The sequence below is a fragment of the Pelodiscus sinensis genome, chromosome 2, assembly GCF_049634645.1.
Source record: "Pelodiscus sinensis isolate JC-2024 chromosome 2, ASM4963464v1, whole genome shotgun sequence".
In the NCBI taxonomy this organism is placed as follows: Eukaryota; Metazoa; Chordata; order Testudines; family Trionychidae; genus Pelodiscus; species Pelodiscus sinensis.
The window spans coordinates 95,819,113-95,835,591 of NC_134712.1; the positions used below are offsets into that span (position 1 = coordinate 95,819,113).

Here is a 16,479-nt window from a genome sequence, read left to right on the forward strand (position 1 = left end):
TGTCTGACTACTGTTACTCCCTATCTGGCCACTAGCTTCTAGCATTATTTAAAGCAGCTTCTACCATATCGTGGAAAGAACATAAAGGCAACTTAAATTCAATGTCAGGAATACCCTTTTGAGCTTTACTTGGGATGAGGTCCTTAGTTCTCTATCTGTGAAGCAGCTGGAATGTTCTGTCAAGAGTTCTTTTCTATCATTTACAGTATCACAATTGATACCTATGGGGGGGAAAAACACTTTAATTCTGTTCTGAAAAAGAGCATGAGGCTTCAAGCAGGAAGTAATGCATGTAGACTCAAATCTGGAGGTGCTGCTAGAGCAATAAATCACATGCAACTTCTGGTTCTCAAGCATCTGTTTTGCATCCCTTTTGATCAAAAGTTAGTTTTGTAGTTTGAAACAGCTAAAACCATATAAGCTCTTTCTACTCACCAAACACTATGGGCCATGGCTGCTTAAGTCCCATGGTCCCTTTGTTATAGGAAGCTCATCCATGCTGGTCTTTTTTCTGTTAAGATTAATGCAGGTTATATTACTTTGATGTTCAGTTCAACTCTGAAAAGAGACTCTAGAAAAATGATAAGCTGGCATTCTAGATTTCCTACATTTACAAAAAAAGATTTTCTTTTTACTAATTATGAGCCCTACAAATTGCCTCTGAGCCCCAACAGTCAAGTTAGGTCAATTTTTTCCTTCCTGGCCACCAGCCCCAAGAATAAGGATTCTACAGGCTCAGTTTCACCTGCACAAATCTGATTCCCATCTAGTAGTGCTGTACAGATGTATCCTACCTAGAGCATTATTTGGTCCGAACAGTCTTTATTACTGATGATTACACATGAAGAGAGAAAAATCTATCTAAAATTGTGGAGTGCTGGTTGAGTTTGCAGGAATATCAGTCAAGAAAACAGTCTCCCTCTTCACTGCTTACTTTTGTGCACTCTACCTCTTCCTATTTGTCAAACAGTTTGCAAGGCACACAAGTTTAAGAGTTATTTCCCCAAATCTATGAACATGTAATCTACTCAGTTCAAAAAACGAATAGCATAGTGCAAAATTCAGCTATTACAAAAGCAGGTACAAATCCACTGAGGTCATTGCAACTGTGTTTGTTCATGCTGAAACCAATCAACCACTCAGTCTGATGTAATGATTAGCACCACTGGAAAAGATGGCTGGTTATTTTAGGGACTGAGCAATTCTCATTGACTATGTTGGACTACTCCTGACATTTCTGTGGTACTGTGCCTGCTTGCACCAATGTATCCTAATTTTGCCCTGTACAAATTGTTAGCTAGCTTTTTTACCTTGCACTGGTTTGCATTTTCCAATGTGCTCATAGTAGACAAAACTACATTATCTTCATGAATATAGTGAAACTACATGGCACAGGCAAAGAAATGACAATGAATAAGCAGTAACATTCATTCTGGAAGCATGGACTCAAAATTTTGGACATAGTCCATTTTGTGAGCTCTGTGTTTTATTATTTGGGTGTCCCTGGAGACAAATGGTTCTAATCTACTTATGTTTTTCCAGCTGTAGAAAAAGTTGGGAAAGATGAAGACATTTTTGAGTCTTATTATAGTCAAGTTATTAAATGGAGGATTAAGAACAAGTCTGACTACTGCTCAGAGAACAAAAAATTCAACATTAAATTCCTCTTATGAACCCAGTACCTAATACATCCCGTGAATTAAAATGTTTTGTCTGTTTCACCAATACAAAAGGGTCATTCAAATCCAGAATGTGTAATATAATAGGAATGAAAACTAATGTAATATAATATGAAAGGAAAGATATTGGTTAATTCAAGGGTCTGAAGATTGGCCTATTTCTACAGTGCTCAAAAGCAAACAGACTTGCTTCAGATCTTGTCAGGGCCCAGAACATGAACACTATGCCCTCACTTTTGCTTCTGAAACTCTTTTACATTCAAGGTACAGTTTCTCTTAATAAATAATTAATTCATTTTCACTGGACTACTGATTAATAATATTCGACCTTAATCCCTGGAACAAAATACTAGTAGAAAGTACTGTGAACTGAACGGCAAATACCTTGTCTGTCAAGCCCAAGAAGTGACAGCCATTTATGTGTGTGTCATCTTGAGGAGCACATTTCACTCTACTCAGAAAATAATCTGATATTTTTATCTCCTTCAATTTCCTGCACTACAACATCATATTTAGCAAAATTTTGACCCTCGGTCCCACCTACTCTTCTACAGAGGAATCTCAAAGAAGGAATTCCAGAGTTACAGATCTAGGAATACCAGAGTTAGAGACTTACTGGTCAACTGGACACCATGTGAAACAAAGTAACCAGTAAGGCAGGAGTAGAGACAAAAATGTTTTTAAACCAAATACCGTACTGTGCCTGTATTACATCTTAAAGGTAGGCGTATCTGGACTGCCTATCTGCACTCTACCACCCCTCCCTCATGCAGAGCACCCACTAATAGCTAGGAGTTGAAGATATAGAGATTTACCATTGCAGGCCCAAGGCAGCGGAGCAGAAGCAATATTGGGGTTTGCGTGCCTTTCCTGTAAGTTGTGGGTGCTGCTTTCACACACCTCTCCCCCGGCTATGAAGAGGGGAATGCAGTTTTTACCGCTATCCCCCCTCCCACCCATCTACCCCACCAAGAGAGGGACAAGTTTGCCTGGTTCAGGAAAGAAGCTGTCTGCAAAGAAGCTGCCCCTCTGCCTCTGGAACCTTGCCCATAATGTGAACAGCTGGAGCTGGAGCTCCATTTTGTTCAGAGCTACAAACATTTCAGAGTTACAATCTCCATTCCCAAAATGTCCTTACCTCAGAAATTCTATTGTATTTTCTTAGCCTTTGACCCAGTTAAACTACAAGTTGAACCTCTCTAGTCTGGCATCCTTGGGACCTGACTGGTGCCAAACCAGAGAATTTGCCGAACTATAGGAGGTTAATATTGTAGTGAGTTGGTCTATTTTTATTTCACAAACACAAATAAATAGAACAGCGCTTGCAATGTTGCTTAATAATGTGAGACTGTAGTGATTCATCCTATGTAAGCCTACACCTAGCAAAAGTTCTCTTCATAACAAAGCATTAGTATTATTACACAATTTTATTGTATTGGCATAAGGAAATAAGTAGATAAAGCATAAAAACATGTTTATGCTTAGCAACATTACCAGCACTTTCACTGCTTGCTGGTCTCTAAGGCTATATCTACAGTGCACATTTATTTGGAAGTAACTCATGTTATTTTAGTTAGCTGGATGTCCACAAAATAGCAAGCCCATTATTTTGAAAAAAATTTGAAATAACGGGCTTCTTACTCTGATTTCTGTAACCCTCATTTCCTGAATAAGTGAAATTGAAGGAAGAGTGTTCTTCCTTTGACTTCTTCCTGGGTGAACAGTGCCAAAAACCGAGTTAATGTATTTCAGCTGAAGTTGCGTATCTTAACTCGACTTTAGCCCATAGTGAAGACGGACCCTTAGAAGACATTTTGGGGTTATTTAGAGCTAAACAACAGCATAGAACACAGAGACAGGACTGGTGGCTGTAAACAAACTTTATGGGACAGCGGGAAATTGGCCACTCCTATGAGAAGTGGACATCCAGGTAACTAAAATCATGCTTGACCACAGATGTTGCTGGACCAGAGAGCTGGATTAGAGAGTCAACCTGTACAATAAAATCTCAGAAAGCTCTATTTATGTAAAGGATCCTAACTGAAGACATTGGAAAAAAAGAAAATTAATGTGAGACAGTTTAATGAGAATCTTAACATTTCAGATGGCAAGGAAAGAAAGTCTGAAGATGAAAGGAAAAAGGAGCAGTACAAGTGAATTCAGATGACTTTCAACTGAGTTTTGCTATACTATTTTTGTTCCAATTACAAGAATATTAAAGTACAACTAGGAGTCATAAAATTCATGTTGGCACAGATGTGCCTAGATTTTTACATGACTACTTATTAGAACCTCTAGAGAGAGATTATAAATTAGTAACTGAATTGTCTTATTTGATACTTCAAAAATAGTTCTAAATAGACAAAAGTTTTAGTAAGAAGGCATCGGCATGCTGGAATGATTAATGGCTTGTGCACATTGAGTACTATTTCAACTACTTTTCTCTATTACCAGGCTACTCAAAGTCAGGAAGAAATAGATGAGGTTTCTGAAAAAAAAAAAAAAAAAAAAAACACACTTGATAGGTGACCTTTCACAATTCTTTCCAAAGCAAATATGTAAGATAAGAAAATGAGATTGAATAAAGGTTTCATAAGAAGATCATACTGGGTGAGACCAAAGGTCCATCTAGCACAGTCAGTATCCTCTATTCCTGCAAAGGACTGGATGCCCTCAAATCTTTTTGGTTTCAATGGGAATTGAGAGCTCAGCACCTCATAAAAGCAATCTCACTCTTCCTCATGTGCTATATTTAGACTACAGAGTTTTTCCATGATACGTCTGGTATTCCGGAAAAACTCCGCTGCGTTTAGGGAATGTGTCTGCTCTTCTGACTTTTTTCAGAAGAGCAGATGTGCTCTTTCAGAAGCCCTGTAATTCCTCATTTTATGAGGAATAAGGGCTCTTCCAAAAGAGGAGGTTTTTCCGAAATTTGGCCCCAGGTAGACAGGCCAAATTTCAGAAAAGCCTCTTCTGAAAAAACAATCAGAAAAAGGTGCACAAATTGCAGAGCACAATTGGCATAACTTTTCCCCCCCCAAAAAATGGCAGTCTAGATGTAGCCATGACTATGTCCCAGAGACCAGCAATGTTTACTCTAGTGCCCTGCATACAAATCTCTAGATTTAATGCCTTTTAAGAAAGCACAGGAGTAAGATGGATATTAATACAACAGATTGGTAAAGTGGACTAGAGCATGCCTTTTTGTATCTGTGCATGGTGAGTTTCTCTATCACTCACCTTCTCTTCATAAAATGGGAGCTCTGATGGTATTTATCTCTCCTTCCCCTCAACACTACATAAAGTCCTTTCTGTACACTTTGGGATTCCTGCAGGAAAAGGGATTTTAAAGTCAAAATAGGCCAGAGGAAAAGTAAACCAGTTGCATCATCCCATCTCAATTCCTATGGAACTTGTCCAGGAGAGGAGGCAAGTAGAACAAGCTGTTTTGGCTTTATGCCAAAAGGAAACCTCAGTTCTTTTAGTGCAGCTTCTGCATAATACAAAGAGGCCAGACAAGAGGGTAACAATATGGTACAAAATCTCCAAATTCCCCACTTCAGATTAAAACTGCAAGCAGAGCAAATCATGAGAAACAATGGGGAGGGGGGAGAACCAGGGGAGGCCAGAAGGACAGCTCTGTAAACAAATGCAAAGAAAAAAAGTATTTGATTTTAGCTGTACACCACTGAAAAGTTCCTGCCAGTAAAATTAATACCAATGAAATGATTAAGTGAAACTGTCAGATGACGATGGCAGGAATTTTCATAAAGGCTTAATTAAAGGGCTCAGGTGCTCAATTTTGATTTTTATGGAAGATCAGCTTTCCTTCATTTTCCTGCCCTTTTTATTTATTTATTTACAGATGGTCTAAAGAGAAAGTAAATACTATCCCATTTGCTCTTGACTCCAGACTGAACACGTCTAACTTTATTCACTTTCTTGGCTACTTCTATGACAGAGTGGCCATTCTTTACTGGACAGTTTCTAAAAATTAATATTTAATTAAGATTACTTTTTTCTTCCATAAACGCTTTAGGTATAGATTCAAAAAGAAAAAAATAAACTTTGATATTTTATCTATACTCAAAAATGCTTCTATTATTAAATGGGAATTTAAAATCTGTTTACATCTCAGCTTGTACAACCAAAAGCATCCACTCTGCTTCTATAGAGGTACAATTTATACTCAATACCACATATCTGTGGTATTTTAACGGAACAGTGCAATGCTTAAGATGCAAAGTTAAAACATATTGAAATTTAAATGTCACCATTTCCATTTGTCCTAAATGTTTCAAAATCTTTTTTAAATTGCTCTGTGCAAAGTGTGACTTATTCCCTCTAAATTTATTCACAGCACTTAGCTCAGGCAGTAAATATTTGAATAATATTAGAAGTAATCTGGTACTTAATATTGTTAAAACCAAAGGATTAACCTTAAAAAACCACTATGTTATACTAGGTGTTCATTTTTTAAAAACTGTAACCTAAAACTAATTGAATTTTTACAATTTTGGGGAGATGGGGGCATTTTTACAAGGAGTTATTTTCATTTGGCATTACAAAGACAGTAAGCTTTCAAATAAAAAGGGATATTACCATATACTGCAAGACACATGCACAACACCACTGCTTTTAAGAGTACAGTAATGCATAGACACTTGGGCCCAGAGTGTCCCACTCTGATCTGTAGAGGAATCTTCCTTATTATGCAGCCCTATTATCTTATTGGCCTACATGGTAATGCGTTAGAAACTTGGGAAACACGCATTAACACAGTGGTCCCCAACACGGCGCCCGCGGGGCCATTTTTGTACACCCGCCAAGTGCTCGGGGCTGGCCTGGCCCTGGGCACATGGTGCATGCGCTGTGGCCGGAGCCGGCCCTGGCGCATGGTAAGCGCCGGCCCCGGGAGCGCCGCGAATTGGCCGCTCGTGCCCCGGGCGCGCGGCGCTTGGGGGGGGCGCGCCGGTGCGCGGCGCTTGCCGGGGGGAGCCGGCCCCGGGAGCGCGGCGCTTGCGGGGGGGCACCCCCGAGCACACGGCTATGAGGGGGCTCCTCCCCCCAGCACGCGGCTATGGGGGGAGCCGCCCGCCCCCTGCCCAGCAGGTGAACGGCCACGCCCCCTGGCGTCCGGCAGCCTCTAAAGGTTGGGGACTACTGCATTAACACTTTGTTGCTTATTTGAAAACACAGCCTAGGACTAGAACTAAACTGGAGATAACCTTTCATGGCATTACTCCCACCCAACTGAACTATCAGGGACATAGACTATAGGCCCACAGTCCTGCATGTGTGTCACAGAAGAGGGCAAGCACTGTAGCACTTGCCACAGCACCAATTAAATGGGATAACTTCTAGTAACAAATTTTCAGATGCTTCTTTTCCCAGAACCCTTTTGTACAGGTTTTTCTGGATAAGCAGGGGCCTGGACAAGAATTTACATCTGACAGCTTTTGCAGGCTCATTGAACATACATATATCATTCAGATTAAACCATATCAACACAAAATTATCAGTAGCACATGCGCCATTTCAATGAAAATCTATGCACTGCAGAGCCACTTGAATAAATGTATCCGTAAGTACTTGGCAATGGCAGAGTTTCTCTGGCCCCAGGGCCCTGCCAGAGACACAGCTCTTCCAACCCTGCTGCTGAAGAAAAGACCGTTACCTTCATCCATAACTGGTGTTCCTTGAAATGTGTTGCTCATGTCCATTCCATAGAAGACCTGCATGCTTGCCATTTACACCAGAGCTGGAAGTTTTCCCCTCAGTGTTATGTACAGGGGACTGGCTCTGGTGTCCACTGGAGTGGTGCCTATATGGTGTGGTAAAAAAATGCACCATTAACTACCCATATCCTCAGTTCCTTCTTGCTGGAAATGCCATCAGTGGGAAAGGAGGGCAGGTCATGGAACAGACATGAGCAATGCATCTCAGGAACACCAGTTATGGACAAAGATAACTGTCTTCTCAAGTGCTTACTCATGTCCATTCAATATTAGGTGACTCCAAAGCAATACCAACGGAGGCAGGTAGGAGTTCACAGATGTGAAGAATGCAACAGTGCAGTGAATGTGTGGAAAAAAAAGACGATGTCATGGTTCTGCAGTTGTTCTGTACAGGAACATGCACCAGGTAGGCTGCCAAGGACACCTGCACTCTGATTGAATGGGCCCTCACAATTGGTGGTGGAGGGACCTGTGCTAACTCAAAACAGGCCCTGATAACTGGCAGAGATCCAGTTAGAAAGCCTCTGCAAGGACAATGGAAAGCCCTTGATTCTGTCTGCTGTTGCAATAAAAAGCTGCATTGACTTGTGGAAGGACTTTGTATACTCCAGGTAAAACGCCAAAACACAACTGACATCTAGGGCATGCAGCCTCCTTTCCTCAGTAGTGGGATATAGCTTAGGGTAAAACACGGGGAGGAAGATGCTCCAGTTTGCTTAGAAGGACACCACCATCTTTGGCAAGAAGGTTGGAGGGGGCTATAATTGGACTTTATCCTTCTAGAAGACTGTATACGGTGGTTCTCATTTCAGGGCTTTAAGCTCTGGCACATTTCACTGATGTTATTGCCACAAGGAACATGACCTTCCACAAGTGGGAAAGTGAGCAGGAGCCCATGTGCTCCAAGGGGGAACCTATGAACCTGCTAAGAACCATTACTTATAGACATACCCATAAAAAATTAATCTGCTGACTTGGAATTAGTACATGTAAGATATAAAATCAGATTTTCTAAGGATAAGGGAAGATATACCAGGGATTTGCTTTTATTCAGGAGCATTGTACACACAATTATTTAGAAGAAATATTAGTAGCAGAAGTTAAAAACATTGCCCTAGAAAAGGCAAATAGCAAATTTCCTCACCCATACAGTTATTTCATGAATACAAGTCATAGGTTATCTTTTTTCCTTAGTACTAAAAGAAGAAACATGATCAAGTGAGTACTTAGTGCAGATTTAGATCTATTTCACTCATTAGGTACCATAGCATTAATCTGAACGTTTCCTAAAGGTTTGACTCAAGTTGTAGAAAAAATTAGTCACATAAGCACAGAGCTCTAGTGCAGGGGTGAGGAACCTTTTTTGGTTTGGGGCCACTGACGCACAGAAAAATCAGTTGGGGGCTGCACACAATGAGAAGCAGAAAGATACTCCTCACATTCCCCTCACACACCAGAGCCTGGGCCAGGGGGGAGGGGACGCACCCAGACTAGTAGATTTGATGTGCTCTACCCTGCAGGTGGGCAGTTGGGGAGCTGGAGTGCCATCATGCATTCCTCAATGCTGAGCCTCAGGAACTGGATCCAGGCAAGCCGGGGGCCCCATCTGGCCCAGGTTCCCCACACCTGCTCTAGTGGATAAAACCAATATTTTGCTGCATTTAAGAAAAATTGCCTGTTGTGCAATTTACACAAAATATTTTCTCCAAAAAAGGCAGAACAAATCAAGAGATTTTTGGTTTCTTTTTTTTTGCAGAATCGATAGTGCAATAATTGGGACATCTCATATAAACATTATCCTAAATTTAATTTTTACTATGCTCAGTGATGGTATTTCAAGCAGCAACTGATTTATTCATGGTGGCATCCAGTACCAATCTTTCCTAAGGTGTCAGAAAGGTCTTTTACATAGGCCATTAGATAGCCTGACAATGTAGGACTACACATTGTGTAGGTTTTACTCTGTTTACAAGCTTTACAGATCCGTTGACCTACTAAACTGCTGAGTTTGAATAAAAGGTAAAAATGGAATTTTTTTCTTTATGTAGGAAGAAAAAAAATCTATTTGAAAGCAATGCTAGACAAATCAAAATATAATATTATAGCTAAAGAGTAAAGTGAACAGTGTTTTCATGAAAACATGAATACTAGTTTTCAGTTATTTAGGGCTGATTGATTTGTATTAAAAATCATACAGAGCCTTAAACATTAAAGAATCAATGTTAGAAGTTTCCGGCTGGTACATACATAATGTGTGTTCTAATACAGAAATCAGCAGTTATCTGAAATAGTTCATTCGAGAATAAAACAGTGTTATGCAAAAGAAACACTACCATTAGCACTCAAACAGTGAGTAGAAGGTAGCATTAGAAAGAAAGTGCACAGCAGAAAGTTTTCTGGTTTTCGGGACAAGTTCAATTTAAAATTCTCTCTTCAGATACACATTTGTCAGGAAGTGTAGTGGGTTAAGATGGCTTCTGTTTTCTTTCCAAAATCAGTCTTTCCTTTAATTGGTTTTCAGTAGGATGCTTATTCTGACATGTAGAGATGATACATCAAGGCCACAATAATTGCTCCTATTGCTGGGATCACCCAACTGCTCCACCAACTAGAAGGAATCACAGTGAGAATTATTTTCATGCAATGTCTAGCAGCTACTAAATTACAGATTTGATATTTGATTGGTTATGCAAGTTTATTTTGTAATCTCTACCTTTTTACCCTTCAAATGTGGATAAGAGAGCCTTTAATCGAGACAGTGTTTGGGTTGGTCTAGAACCAAAAAGGTTCACATTATCATGCATGCAACTAGCATGATAATGTGAAAAGTTTTTATAACTATGCAAAATCTAAGCTTGCTGATTGGAGAACAGTTTGATTCCAGTCAAACTTAAAAGCTATGGCTTGTCACCACAGAACAGTGCCACCCATTGAAAAGCAGATACAGATAAGCTCTCTCAGTAAGGCTTTTGGTTCTGCAATTCCTCAACTGGAAGCAACGTGGAAGGTTCTTTAGGTACAGGATTCCTTTATATAATGAACAGTATTAATGCATGAAGCACCTGCTGGATTGTGTTGAAATCCCAGAACATTTGAGAATATTTTTAATACTTCTATAAGTGCTGCTCTGTGTTTAGCCCGTCATCCTCTTTGTATTTATTTTTGCATGTAACTTAGACTTTTCTGAGTTGATGCTTATAAGGCAGCCAGAGTTGCCACTGACAGCAGGAGCACTAGCAAGTAAGATCACCAAGTATCTCCTGCATTAGTAGCACTTCTGAAGAAGAGACATGAAGAGTTGGTATCAAAGAAGCTCAACTCAACTTCATGATGAACTGTAAAATCTTCTAGGTAACAGGACATTCCCTAGAGAGTGTTGATAAGCAAATCTGCTATTAACACATGACAAGAGCCTTCAATTCCTGGGACCTAATTCCACGGGAAGTTATACCTAGTTCTTCTCTGTGTGGACACACTCATTCTGGAATAAAGAGCATCCACACAGGAAGATCAGGAATGCTTTTTTGTTTTAAATTCACTCTTTACCTTTCTCTAAGTCAGGGGTTGGTAATAATTTTTGATGGGGGGCCAATTCAGAAATTTTTCAAATGGCCCCAGGCCACTGGAAGGGGAGGGGCCAGGACATCTTTCGTGCTTGCCCACCCGCAGACCCAGATCAGTCTGGGGATGAGGAGCATGCAAAGTCCGTGCCTCTGTTCCCTCACCCCTGAAGAGAACCACTAACTGTTCTGAACAACTGGCAGTTCCCTCTAAGTGCCCGAGGCCCTTGCGGTGCAGGAGACTTTTCGTGCTCCCCACTGCACCCAGGTCAATTAAGGCCTGGGGGAGAGGGAACATGTGAAGCTAAGCAGCAGCTAGCAGTTGACTAAGCACCAAGCTGCTTGCAGGGCAGGAAGAGACTTCTCACGCTCCCCCACCCCCAAGCCCTGATTGGCCTGGGGGAGGGGAGGTGGCAGGGCCTCCATGGGCCAAATCATCCCACTTGGCAGGCCAGATCTAGCCCACAGAGGCCTTTTTGCCCACTCCTACGCTAAGGGAGCTTCCTAGCATTGATAAGCCCCCAATACCTACCACATTATTTCCTATAGATAGAACCTCTAAGCCACATTTCTCTAATCTGACAATACCTCTGGTCCAGCATAGTCTGCGATTCCCTTGGTGTTTCAGGGCTGAAGCACTCCTGAGGTGACAACCAGCAGGCTGGGGACAGGAGCATGGCCGGATGAGGGACAAGTAGCATAGCAGTGCCCTGGGGGTGTAGCACCCCTTGGAAACCGAGGGGCCAGCATTGACTTCCCCTGGCCTAGCAAATTCCCTCAATTTGGACTTGTCAGGTCCAGAGGATGCTGGGCCAGGGAGGTTCAATCAGTAGTACTTAACAGTTTTGGGTTTTTTTTGTTATTTGCTTCATTGAATTAGGAAGGGATAACCATGAAGTATCATTGTGCTTTAATTTGTGATATTAAACGTCATACTATACCTGGAATTAGACTCCATAGTGGTAATAAGTGTTCCCTGAAAAACAAAGTCATACTTAAGATACAGAGCATGAGTTGCCTCCCTTTTCCCCCAATCTCCACACAGAGAACTGGGCGGGATTCATCGTAACACTTCAGTTTATACCTTTTCCCACCAGCCAGCCTCATCAAGCCACAAATGCAGTTTTTATGCCTGGATGAAGTCAGCCATAATTTAAAACTTCTGTCGTAAACTGCTCATCTGTTGTAAACTGCTCATCAGATAATATTCTGATGCCATGTTTCCTGCTGCAATTTATACCTGGTTACAAAATAGTTCCCTTAAATTATTGCCAAGTATTTTAATGGCTCTCTTACCAATAAGTGATTTTATAGCACTAACTTCTGCTTTATACCAAGATTATGACCTGTTTAGATGTTTATAGTGACACTTTCTTTGGGCCTAAGCTTTCCATGCTTAGTTTCAGTATCAGGGGAATATCTGAAAGGTTGAATTATTGCAGTTGAAAAAACAACTTTAAGACTAAAGCTTTTCGGTCACCAATAACTAAAGCTAAATACTCCAATGTATACTTAAATATTCCCTGTTGAATATGGTGGTATGATTAATTCACTTGATTAATCATCATATTGAAGTTTTGTGCTACTTCAACTTTAAAGTTTACTATAAACTACATTTTTAAAAAGGCCACTGCTATCAGGCTGTCTTATTCAAACTTAAAAGTAGTTGCTATAGGCAAAAACAAAATATTAAACATTTAGACCTCGATCAACAATTAAGCAGATAAGTATTTTTTCCCTCCCCTACCAATATTACTGAAGTGACACACACCTAAGACAAGGGCACATAAAGGGAGGTACACGCTGAGAGCCATGCACTGCTTCACATCCAATCAAAGCACTGCTATGGTTCAGTCAGCACACTCCACAAATTCTAGGTACATAAACACACTGAGCAAAACCACCCTATTTTGGAAGACCATCTTGGTTAGGACAATCCTGCGGCCCACTGAGATGAAGGCCCTCTCACTAGCCTACGTTGCTTATCATTGGTTTACAGTCATTGACATTTAACAGGTATGCTGCTAACCTGTTAACCCAGCCCTTAACAGTTTCTCCAGCCAAATGGTAAGATCAATTTTGAGACTTCATTCTTCCTCAATCCCATCTATCTCAGGAACATCTGGGGACAGGTTTATCCCCAGCTATTCATACAAACTTAAAAAAGTCAACTGAATCACCTCTGCCTACAAGTTTTACTTGTTACACTTAAATTTTATTAAAAACTAGAAAAAACAATTCATTTGTACATTTGATGGCACTTACTACACAGTGAAACCAAGAAAGACTGGAATTAATGTCCTTATTTGGTTTTTTGGGGGGAGGGGGAAGAGCTCAGCAAGAATGAAAGGAAACATGCAGCCAACAGTAAATGATTACACTGATTGATGGGGATGGGGGAGTAGGGGTCTCACGGCAAGCACAGTACTTAAAACTTAACCTTCATGTAGTTTACTTTTAAAATGGAACCTTAATGTTCTTTTATCTCTCAGTAGGGACAGTGTGTACAAAACATCTCAGTGTTTGAGATTTCAAAACAAGGACACTTACGGTTGGTTTCTGAACTTTCTCTCTGTCGTCCTACAAGCAAAGAAGGGGAAAAAGGGTTAGACAAGAATGAAGTGTACAAAAAGGGACTTTATAAGAAGGTCGCGAGTTTCAGTTAGTACTGTTCCAATAACTCTCCTTCATTTTTTCTACAGTATAGCCTTAAAGAATTTGAAGACATCTTCACGAACTTATCTTACAGTGTAAGTCACAAACCATTTTATTTGCTTTTATCATGCACTTACAAATAATTTCCAGAATGCTTCCTAATTCAACTGAACTTAATGCATTTAATAATTTCATGCTTCAGAAGATAATTTCCTAAAATCCTAAAATATTCACATGCATTTGAACTATTGCATACCAAAAAAGGGTAATTTTTCAGTTAGTTATTTCCTCCCGCTATTCACACAAGTATAAAAGATAGAGGCAAGCTAATCAAGGTCCCATGTGCTCTGCAGCATTTGGTTGCAATGGCTCTGAATTCTGCAGAACTCTAAGATAGCAGATGAAGTCAGTGGCAGATTCATATATGTTTTAAAAAGATGTTTATAAATATATTATTTATGAACCACGCATACAGAATTAAGCCAGTGTTTTCTATTTGCTATACCTCAGATAAAATGACCACATCTGAGACACATGCAGTAGTTAATAGCAGTAGTAGTACCGCCATAGCAATTAGGAGTTCTAGTTATGGACCAGGGCCTCATTGTACTGATGTACAAGTAGAACAAAAAAAGAAAGTCTCCCAACCATAAAGAGCTTACAATCTAAGTACAAGATGAAACAAGATATGCAAACAGGGGAAATACAGTAAAACTCTGTTGGTCCGCCATCCAATGCTCTGGCACTCCTGATGGTCCGGCACCATCAGGAACCCGGAAGTGCTCCGCGTAGCTGGAAGATTGGAGCGGTTCTGCACCTGGCTTCCCTGATTCAGCCACTGCTGAAACTGATCAGTAGGTGAATCGGGGAATCCGGGGGCAGAGCAGCTGGGGTGCTGCCGGGTTGGTCCCGGAGCGCTGCCCCTCGGCGCTGCGGGACCAACCCAGCAGCACCCCAGCTGCTCTGCCGCAGGCATCCCCGATTCAGCCACTGCTGAAACTGACCAACAGTGGCTGAATCGGGGATGGCTGGGGCAGAGCCGGACTATCCGAAGGGGGGGCTATGAGGGGTCTGGGGTGGCATCACCTCCCACCCCACCCCGGACCCCTCATAGCCCCCCCTTCCGATAGTCCAGCATCTCTGATAATCCGGCACCCCCTGGGTCCTAAAGTTGCCGGATTATCCGAAGTTTACTGTAAAAGCAAACAATGACAAAGATCAGCACAATAACAGCTGCACCATCACTCTAACACTATCAAATTTTCTCTGGGCATCAAAGGAAAGGAATTAGGATATGCCATGAAGATCCTTGAAAGTAGTTTGTTTGGTGTGAAAAGGAGAGTCAGTGGAGGGATGCAAACAAGGTGAGACTGGTCAAAGACAATGGACTAATTAATGACCCCTGTGGCAGCATTCTGAATGGATTTGAGTAGGGCACGATTGTATTTGTCCAGGCCAGAGAAAGATTTTTTTTCTGTAACCAAGACATGAGTTGATAAGAGCTTGAAGTAATTTCAGCTGAGTGGATGAACATGATATGCAGGGCTCGCCAAACTGCAGCGAGCCCCGCTCGCCAGCTGCACTATCCAGTGATCTGAGCATGTGCAGATTGCTCTTCTGGGTTGCAATCTACTAGCCATGGGCGAGTAGATTGCATTATTTGTCAAGCCCTGATGATATGTACCTAAGATGTCATTCAGAAACAATCAGCAGCACTTAAAAATGTAGCCTGGATATAAGGAACTAATGAGAGGTCTAATTCAAAAGGTGTTGCCCAGGTTATAGAACCAAGTGACAAGTAGAATGGTGGTATTTTCATGACAATCAAAAAAGCTAGAGGTGAAGATTTAGAATTCTGTTTTAACCATGCTAATAATCTTTCATGTTTTTAATATTATGACAACCAGAAGAGCTAGAACTCTTTTTTAAAATGGTAACAGATTGAGAAATTCATTTCTATTCCAAGGGATAAATGGCAGAGACACAGAGTGCAAAGGACTCTGTCCAATTTCAGCTTCTATATCCCATGCAAGATGTTAATTATTCTGAATGAGTTTTTTAGTACAATAGGTGGCCTGTCCTTATAAAAGGTTTAAGGAAGTTCAAAGTAGGGATGTAAAATCCTGTTTAATTGGTTAACTAGTTGAACATGCTGTTAACCAGTTAACTAAATTAAAGGAGTTGTGGATAGTGTCCTGAGTAGCTCCTGCCTTTGGGCCACCCGGACCCACTGTAGACACGGGCTGCTCTGGACAACCATACCAGCCTGTGTCTGGCACATATCCATCCCCTGAACAGCAGGTGGGGAACTGCTCCAACCCTGCCAGTTAAACATTCACAACCCTAATTCAGAGAGATACTATTTTAAAGAATCCTATCTTATTTTAGGGAGATGTACAGATTTGAGTGAGAAATATGATTTTTAGGTTTTAGTTTTATCGGTCAACCTAAGCTGAAAACTCTGGCTGTAATGCATTTCAAAGAGGAGAGAAACTATGCCCTTATTAGGATTTGATACTACATTATCTGAGCACTATCAGTGTTCTACCCTCAGCTTATGTCTGAGCAGGAAAGAGCATACTGGCTTCATCCAAAGTTAGCTGGAGTGATGACAATAAGTTCTGGCTACATCTGGTAATCATTTATTCTATTTTTAATGTGCTTATCAGAGAAGTGTCTAACTACTGAACATTGTAGTGACATCAATGTACTCACAGGATGAAGCTCCCCAATAATGAAGGACTCAGACAGTGTTCTGGCATCTGTGGAATGGCCAACATCCTCAAAGCTTTCAGTAGCATCTCCTCCAGCTTGTTCCCTTAGGACTTCTTCACCACCTGGATGCTG

General features: G+C 41.0%; 2 protein-coding genes and 1 long non-coding RNA gene across 3 annotated transcripts in view; 1 reads left to right on the forward strand and 2 right to left on the reverse strand.

The window, feature by feature from the left end:
• LOC102447253 (lysine--tRNA ligase-like) overlaps positions 1 to 8,302 on the reverse strand; it is a 103,421-nt gene extending 95,119 nt beyond the window's left edge. The window contains exon 1 of the mRNA XM_075921054.1: positions 436 to 8,302. The gene's annotated coding sequence lies outside the window, so the exon portion shown is untranslated. The remainder of the gene's footprint in view (positions 1 to 435) is intronic.
• The window catches only part of LOC142827136 (uncharacterized), a 60,251-nt gene extending 46,523 nt beyond the window's left edge, over positions 1 to 13,728 (forward strand). Inside the window, exon 3 of the long non-coding RNA XR_012901587.1 lies at positions 13,680 to 13,728. This is a non-coding gene — a long non-coding RNA (uncharacterized LOC142827136). The remainder of the gene's footprint in view (positions 1 to 13,679) is intronic.
• Positions 8,448 to 16,479, reverse strand: part of CYB5A (cytochrome b5 type A) — a 28,557-nt gene continuing 20,525 nt past the window's right edge. The window contains exons 2-5 of the mRNA XM_075921055.1: positions 16,348 to 16,476; positions 13,528 to 13,557; positions 11,919 to 11,953; positions 8,448 to 10,025 (exon numbers count right to left, since the gene is read on the reverse strand). Of these exons, the coding sequence (XP_075777170.1) occupies positions 9,947 to 10,025; positions 11,919 to 11,953; positions 13,528 to 13,557; positions 16,348 to 16,476 (273 nt within the window). The 3' untranslated portion in view covers positions 8,448 to 9,946. The remainder of the gene's footprint in view (positions 10,026 to 11,918; positions 11,954 to 13,527; positions 13,558 to 16,347; positions 16,477 to 16,479) is intronic.